The 9,053-nt window shown below is 35.8% G+C and overlaps 1 protein-coding gene across 1 annotated transcript in view; it reads right to left on the minus strand.

Moving 5' to 3' along the window:
- The window catches only part of Fmr1nb (FMR1 neighbor), a 57,503-nt gene extending 53,163 nt beyond the window's left edge, over positions 1 to 4,340 (minus strand). Inside the window, exons 1-2 of the mRNA XM_087902943.1 lie at positions 4,046 to 4,340; positions 1,045 to 1,140 (exon numbers count right to left, since the gene is read on the minus strand). Coding sequence (XP_087759069.1) covers positions 1,045 to 1,140; positions 4,046 to 4,340 — 391 coding nt within the window. The remainder of the gene's footprint in view (positions 1 to 1,044; positions 1,141 to 4,045) is intronic.
- Positions 4,341 to 9,053: the final 4,713 nt, after the last annotated feature.

A 9,053-nucleotide genomic window follows, 5' to 3' on the forward strand; every position in this document is an offset into this window, starting at 1 on the left:
AAATAAATAAATAAATAAATATCATTTGAACCATTTTAAAGGCCACTTCACTCCTTGTATTACTGTAATCATCCTAGGCAAGTAGGCAAATGTTTGACAGTTGATTTCTGTTTATTTCCAAAGCTCTAAAGTTTAAACTGTCATTTCCTGTTACTGTATTTAATAAGCCCTTCTTTTAGTCTATCCAACATAACACCTTCCCAGATTTATTTTCTTGGCCATTCAACTTGACTATGGTAGTAGCTTTAACTTATTTTCCTAGTCTCTTAGGTAGCAGGTGTTACAATAGCTATTTTATACTTGATGAAATCACTAGAGAAGCATAGATTTTTCCACAGAAGAGTTGAATGGTGTGATCTGGAATTAAACAATGGATTCAATTTTGTATTTAGATAACTATATCAGGTTTTCTTAGAATAAATTCTACATAGTTTTTAGCAAAATCTTTATCATGCCAATTTATAAGAAACTTCACGTGGAAAGGGATTGTACATGCTGTACAAAATAAAATATGTTTATTTGTAGCTAATAATTCTCAAGAGCCATCACGTGCTTGATAAAAAAATACCATATACAGATCACAAAATTATGTGACTTGAAACCTGGATACTTTATCATTAACACAGGTGGGAAAACATATGGTATATTCCATAACAAAGAGCCACTGATAATGCCACAAAAGACATCAATTTCACATCAATACTGGGTCAGTGACTAAACTAGGCCATGCCACTCAGGTAAATTATAAAAGCTTTAGGTATTTCTAAAGGAAAAGTGCTTTATGAAAAATTACAAACTTAAGCCTTAATTTGTCACATTCGCCTTGCAATTATTGTCCCAGTTTATCCTCATAACTCCTGTAACTTCATTGTAAGAAGATGTCCAGAGAGATTGTCTTGCTTAAGGCAAAGGGTAGAGTCAGGGCTCAAACTCAGGTCTGTTCCACTGCAATGTTGAAAACAGTCTGCTTCCGAAGTGCTTTAACTACTCTTTTTAAAACAAGGACATTCAGTAAAAAAATAAATACATAAATAGACAATTTACTTGTTGGAAAGAAAATTTTCAACAGAATTTCCCAGTTGGATTGAACTTTTAGAGTTCCATTGTGCTGTGGCAATTTCTCACTTGAAAACACAGAATCTGAGAAATGAATAGAAGTGAAATTATTAATCCCAGTATATATAAACATTTGTCATTTTCAAAGAAGCTTTAATAGTAACTAACCTTTGCTTAAACTAGTTATGGAAATATAACAGATGTTGCATTTTAATCTTGTAACAGTGTTAATATCATTAATAATCAGATTGTGATTCTGCCACAAAACTGAAAAAGTATTCAAATTAGCAAATATTTAACATACAGAATCACACATTCCACTGGTCTTCTGGACAATGATTTAAATAACAAATTTGCTTAACAAAGAGCTTAGTGTTTAAAGGTTTATCAATGGAAAACCCAAGAACAAAAAAAAAGAAAAATCAGAAGCAGTATGTATTCCAACTGTATCAGGACCTATTTAATAAAGTCTTGACAAGTATGCTGATGTCCTCTCATGAGGGTACAAAAAGTATTTCTTAGCCCTCTTTCATTCTAGTACACATAAGCTAATTTACTTTCATTTGCATAATTCTCTCCCATGTAAGAAAAGGAAAAATATTCAATAGTCTCTTTAATTATGCCTTAGAACTCCTTTATATGGCTGGATTATTATCTAGGAAAACATTTATGTTGTTCTTAATTCATTTTTATTTTAAAGAGCATTACAATGATTATCACCTGCTTGGAATATTATTATTAGAGCTATATATTTGCTAACATTTAAAAATATTTTTGTTAAATTCTTATTTTGGCGTTGCTTGTTCTGTTTGGCAATTTTGTTTTTTATTCTTGATGCTCCAAATTAATCCTAGGACCTCGCAGATTGTATCTCTGGGCTATGACTTTCCAGTGGAACCCTGAAGCATACTAATAATAGTACAGCTAAATGCCACTTTTTGTACCCTCACACCCTTTATTATCATTAGTCTATTGGTTAGCCAAAGTAAAATAATCTGATCTGGTACTAGCAAGATGGGCCATTGGTATTGGTAAAAGCACTTGCAAATCAGGCCTGAGAACCTGAGTTTGATTCTTGGAAGGTAAGGTATAAAGGCAGGAAGAGAACTAACTTGACTCTGGAGTTCCCCTCTGACTTCCACATGCACACTGTGGTATGCACAAACATTCACTCACATACACACATATACTCCCAGTAAGAACAACAACGGGCTGGTTGAGACGCTCAGGAATAAGAGCACAGTTTGCTCTTTCAGAAGGCCAGAGTTCAGTTCCCTAGATCCATCTTGGGAAGTTCACATCTGCCTGTTAATTCTAGCTCCACAGTATCTGATATTCTTCTCTGGCTTCTAAAGATGACTTGACACAGACATGTGCACATACACAGACACACACACAAATAAAAATTAATGTTTTCTAAACCTTTTGAGATTAGAACTGATTAGTTGCATGTAAAAGGTAAAATAAGTTAACTCCTCATACATACATTTTTTAATATAAAAATTAACACAAATGGGCCAACAATTCAAATTTGAGAGATAAAACTTTAAAATTCTTAGAAGAAAACAGAAATAATTTTGCATGACCTCAGATTTGGCAATGGTTACTTTGATAAGACACTGAAGGACCAAACAAAGAAAAAACATAATTTGGAGTTCATAGAAATGGAAATCCTTTGTACATCAAAGAACATTATGTTAGACACAGTGTCCCAAGTCTGTAAAGCCCAGCATGAGGCAGAGGCAGAAGGATTTTGACAAGTGTCAGAATAACCTGGGCTAACCAGACCTGAGCTAGGTTGCAAGGCAATTTTAAACGAGGACATTATGGACATTATGAAGAAAGTAAAAAGACAATCTATAGAACTGGAGGAAATATTTGTAAATGGTATTCTTGGATAATGACCCTACATATAGAATACAAAAAGAAAATCTAAAAATGCATTAAAATTTTAAAACACATTTAAAATGAGCAGTTTTTAAAAGAACATTTTCCCGAAGTTAAACAAATGTTAACAAACACATGAAAAGGTGTTCAACATCATTAGTCATTGAAGAAATGCAAATCAAAATCAAAACAAGGTATCACTTTATAGCTATCATCACAAAGGGAGAGGAATAGCAAATGTTGAACACTGCTGCTAGAAACATAAATAAGTCAGTCATGAAAATCTGTCTATGGCTTCCTAAAAAAAAACTCAGTATGTAGTTCCTATATGACCCCTAAATTCTACTCTTAATATATCCACACAATAATTTATATACAAATGCTCATAAAAGAATTATTCATAACAGAAACAACACAAATTTGGTACATTTGGTAAATAAATATATATACATATATAAAATGTGTGTGTGTTTATAAAATTCATATAATGAAATACTATTTAGCCCTAAAAAAGGACAGGGGTTTTATAAAAGGACGTGTGTGAGGTGAAGGGTTAGTAAGGAAGACTGAAACACATTTCAATCATTGGTATACTTTTTAACCCCCTCAGTTCCCATCTGGCACCCTTAATCCTGCCTCAACCCTCAACCCTGGCCTCTCCCTTTGTCCTCCTCACCCCATACCACAACCCTGCCTTACCCTCTCAAAAGCTCCCTCACACATGTCAATACTGGACTCAAACCCTCAATCGCCTCACACATTTTAATCACCTCCACCCTGCCTCACCCCTAAATCTCACTCCAGCACTCCAGTTCAATCTTACACGTCCCTACAATCACTGTCCCCCACCTCAACCCCATTCCCTCCTCATCCCCTCAATTCCTGCCTCACTAACCCTTTGACCCCTATTAATTTGCCTGGCCCTCTGTCTCACTCTGATTCCTTTAACCCCATTACTCCTGCCGAGTAGCACCCCAATTACCCCCTTTTGCTTCACTCCCCTCGTGGGCACCACTCATCACTCTGCCCCACCCTTGGACTCACTTTTCCCACACTTCCCAAGCTCCTGTTATACCTTATCTAGCCTAGAATCAACACTCACTAGTATTCACAAAATAGCACAGGATCACCAGCATCCAAAGTAGAAACAGAAACAAGCCCAAGTGTCTCCGGGCCCACATATTTTGCAGACACCGATGTACTACAGCCCAGAAACCAAACTGAGGGCCGGCAGCCATATTGATCCCCTGACCAGAACTCAGAGCCCCTGGAAACATTCTGAGGGCAGAATTCTTGCCTATGTACCCGCTATCAGCTACCATCTTGAACCGTGCTACTCGCAAAGCCTGGATCTTGGATCTATTCCTCCCCTGCTTTGATCTGAGATCCAAAGGCATGATTCAGAACTCTAACCTGGCTGAGGCAATGGCTCACGGTTTCTGGACCGCCCAGAACATCAGCATTAACCTCTCGTGGTACTTAAAACTCTCATGGAACTTGGAGCTCTCGTGACAGTTGCGACAGTAGCAGGTCTCGCGAGATCTGTGACTCATTCCTTCCCAGTGACGTTTTCTGTAACCTTGCACAGACCTACTCATTTTTAACCCCTTGGATGGATGGTGTTTAAACTTCTACTCCACTTATGCACAGCATACATGCATATAAATGTTTGCTGAGTAAGTGAAGGAGTTTTGTAGCCTGTACACCAGTAGCATTGCTGTTTATTGTATATCAAAATTAAATAACTGGAATTCAGATTTCCAGTCAGGCTTCTAATTCCTCTAACGTTCCTAATTGTACTGTAGTTGCTATAGTCACTATAGTCACTTGTAGTGGCCATTAGCCAAAAGTTGATCTTTAAAAATAAATTTTAACTATTTAAAATTCAATGAATCTAAGGAATCAATTTTTCAATCAGTTGTCACACCTTGGTGTCTGGAGTCAATATGGCAGATAGTCAGCAATTCTATAGCAGGACCGATAAGTAGGATAAAATGGTATTTTCCTTCCAGTGACCCTAAAATTGAGTTACAAATAAACAAAAGTATATAATCAAAATAAATGAGAAATATTACATAGTGCTTAAGAACTCTTGAATTTTATTAATGTCTTTGCCATCTCTATAAACTTGACACCCTTCCTCTTACTAGATCTGAATGTGTCACATGAAAATAGGGCATTTCACAAGGTCTATACTGTTTTTTCTAGCTCATTGCTTCTTTAATTAAAGTCAAAGTACCTTTTAGGTGATACTTTCATTGTTATTACCTTAATGCATTTGGGTTTACAAAGGGTGTGAAAAATACTCCCACCAATTCTATTTCCATCTTTACCTTTATGGTATATATTCACTTTCTAATTTTTAATTTTTTCTATCATTCTTTGCCAAATTAGTAGATGTTGCATTAAAGGAGAAATGAGAAAGGTTTCCTATTTAAATAATAATTGAAATTTATCACACACTCCTTCCCACCCCAATCCCTGGGGAAATTTAATTACAGGATCTGACAAGGCCATAACCTACTTTTCATTTCTTTTATTTTTGATTTTCTGTTTCCTTTTGCCTCAGAATCTCTAAAACTAATTTAAATAGAACACAGCTATTCTCAAATATTTACTAACAACTTCTGAAACCACTGACTGCAACTGGGAGAAACCATAAAGTGTCTGAGATTTTGCTTTCTGCTTTCAAGTAGCAGGGTAGCTACAGTTTCACAGATGCCAGCATAAGATGCAAGACTATTGAATAGGTGGCAAAAATCAAAAAGTTCTTTTCGTACATGCAGAAATTCAACAGACCCATGAAAAACAGCCTTCCAATAAGAACCTTATTCATATTATAACACACATGAGAAATAAATATATGAGCAGGTACCACAAAACTACTCTGAGGGATCAGAAGATAAAGCTAGAGGGTGGGAACTCAACTCTGACTCCCTCCCAGGTTATGCTCTCTTAGACTTGTTTTCCCCCTGTATCAGTTTTGGGCTATCAATAGCCTGACTGTGAAGATACTTTCCACTTCTGGCCTCCTATGACGCATTAAATACAGCATTTGAGAGATTTTGTAAATAGATAAGGTCTGAGTGTTCTTACACAATGCAATATTACCAATCTGTACCATACTGCTAGAAACCCAAATTTGAGCATTTCCAAGTATGCACAACACTAATGCAAGATTAGTGCCACAAAATGTGAGTGCAGTATTCATCTTGTCCATCTTCAAGTTCCATAACAAAATATTTTATATTGTAAAATTATAAAGAAAAGATGCTTGCTTGTTTTACATGAGTTCAAGAGCCTGGCAGGGATATCTGTGCAACATCTCATAAAGGTATTTATTCTCCATCATAACACAGTAGGCAAAATCACATTTGGAAGGAAAACAAGATGGTAAGTCTTCTTATAAAGTTATTAATCCATTCATAATCTAAACTATTCCAAAGGTTCCATCAAAAAATTCATTAGTATATAACTTTTGGGATTATACCTTTAACACATGAAATATGGGGAGTATGTTTATGCTGTTTTAGTCACTGTCCTATTACTGTGAAGGGATACCATAATCACAATAACTCTTATAAAGGGAAACATTTAATTTGGGTGGTTTGCTTATAGTTCATAGGTTTAGTCCATTATCACCATGGTAGAACATAGAGGCATGTAAGCAGATATGGTGTTAGAAAAGGAGGTAAGAGTTCTTAATCTAGATTAACAGGGAGCAGGAAGAGATAGTGACACTGGGCCAGGCTTGAGTATCTAAAACTTTAAATTCTACCCTCAGTGACACATTTCCCCCAATACAGCCATAACTACTCCAACAAAGCCATACTTTCTAATAGTGACACTCTCTTCTGACCAAACATTTAAATATATGAACCTATGGGGGCCATTCTTATTCAAAACACTACATTCAACTACCTCTGAAATCATAAATGAAAGTAAATCTTTCCTTCCTTAAGTTGGTTTTCTCTAGTAATTGTCACTGTGATGGGATGTTGACCAATACAATAGTATAGAGTGGAATAGGAAAGCCAATAAATAATTTTTAATTTATTTCTGATAATCTATAAAATACTGTGATGGTTTATGTGGTGTTTTGCTTTTCATTGACTTCACATTGGTTTGCTGATATGAAAAAGCAATCTTATGTTCTAACTCTATTGAAACTATTCTTGTTTTCTTAAGCTAAAAATTGCCTACTCTTGGATAATGCTACACTTTAGAAATTGTCCTGAAGATCTATAAGACAAAGGCTTAGTTGTTGGCCATTGGCACTATTAGAAGATAATGGTCTCTTAGGAGATGGGGAAGGAATTTAAGTCACTAGGGACATGACCTTGAAGAGGGTGCTGGGAACATGACCTCATTCCTTTTCTCCTTTCTTTTTCTTTTTCTTTCTTTCCTCCTTCCTTTCTTTTCTTTCTTCTTTCCTTCTATTTTCTTCATTCCTGCTTTCTTTCTTTCTTTCTTTCTTTCTTTCTTCCTTTCTTTCTTGGTTTGACTTGCCTTGACTCTCATATGGTAAGCAGACATTAAATACCATGTACTTATGCCACAACGATGTAGCAACAGGTTTTAAAGCATCAGGGCCAAGAGACTAAACACTAAAACTTCTGAAACTCTGAAGCAGAATAAGCCTTCTTGTGTCTCCAATAATGGCAATATATTATAAATAATAAGTTTATAAAATATTAGAAGCCAGTATTGTGAAAATAAGAAGCAAAATGAAAACATTTTTACAAGTAGATCATTAGGAGACATTCTTTCACAACCTTGTAGTTCTTTGGCCCATGTATTATATTTATGGAAGAAATGGAATCATCTATTGATGCCTTTTCCTTCTTCACACTATACATTACGTGCTGCAAAACAGCATCTCAAACTCTCAAACATCTCTTCTAGGTGGTGTTATTCTAGGTCCTCAAGAGTGATTGCATTGTTCTCTTAGGCCAACTTCTCCTAGGTGAGATTATAACAAAAGCTCAGAGGGAAAAATAGGACTCTGTGTTACTGCAATTCTATAAGTGAAAGTGAATTTCTTCGATAGAGACATTTTGTGTAATATATATTAGCAGTGTTTAAGTTATTATATGAGTATATAAGTGATAGAGCTAGGAGAGTTGTAGAAAGTAGAAAGACAAATCCAAACTACAGTAAAAAAATATATTCAAGAAAGTTGGACTTAAGGACCTCTTTAACAGGAAAGAAATAATTACTAGTACTATAAAACTAGCCATCTACACATGGATAGTGAGGCTAGAAATCTTGGAGGATAATAAAATACTGTCACATTAGTAAACAAGTATAATTCCTAACTTCCTTCTAAATACATATCCTTACACCCAGGAATAACTATAGCTTTCATCCAGCATCAATGAAGCTTCTTTTTGTACCAGTAGCAGACCATTACAGAAAGCCACACTAGTAGAAATACAGATCACTGACCATGGAATGAATACCCAGCCCCAATTGATAGGTTTATAATGCATCCCCTAAACTATGGCAACATCATAGAATCTAAAAGCAAACAAATAAAAAACAAGAAAAGGGTTGTAGACACTCTTAAAGATAAACTGAAGGTATTAGACATTATAAGATATATGTGAGACTTTGAGGGTGTCTCTTCTGAAATTCGGTAGTCTGGGATTTGAGTATCTAGTGGAAAAGAGATCTGTTTGTAATGATTTATCTTGATTGCCACTGTGATTAACTTAAGAAGTATCTAAGTGATTAGTAAAGTATGTCAAGGATGCATCTGTGAAGACATTCCTAGAAAAAAAATATCTGATAGGGAAAGACTCATTCTGAAAGAGGACCTTCTGTGATGGGAGCTGCTAAGCCCCTCATTACATGAAAAATCAAGTTCCTTGAAATCAGAACCAAATTAAATCTCTCCTCCTCCTCTTCCTCCTCCTCTTCCTCCTCCTCTTCCTCCTCCTCCTTCTTCTTCTCCTCCTCCTCCTCCTCTTCTTCTTCTTCTTTTTAAATTTTCGAGATAGGGTTTCTTTGTAGCTTTTGGAGCCTGTCCAGGTCTTGTAAACCAGGCTGGTCTCGAACTCACAGAGATCTGCCTGCCTCTGCCTCCTGAGTGCTGGGATTAAAGGAGT

This window comes from Myodes glareolus, chromosome X, assembly GCF_982192425.1.
Source record: "Myodes glareolus chromosome X, mMyoGla1.1, whole genome shotgun sequence".
Taxonomy (NCBI): domain Eukaryota; kingdom Metazoa; phylum Chordata; class Mammalia; order Rodentia; family Cricetidae; genus Myodes; species Myodes glareolus.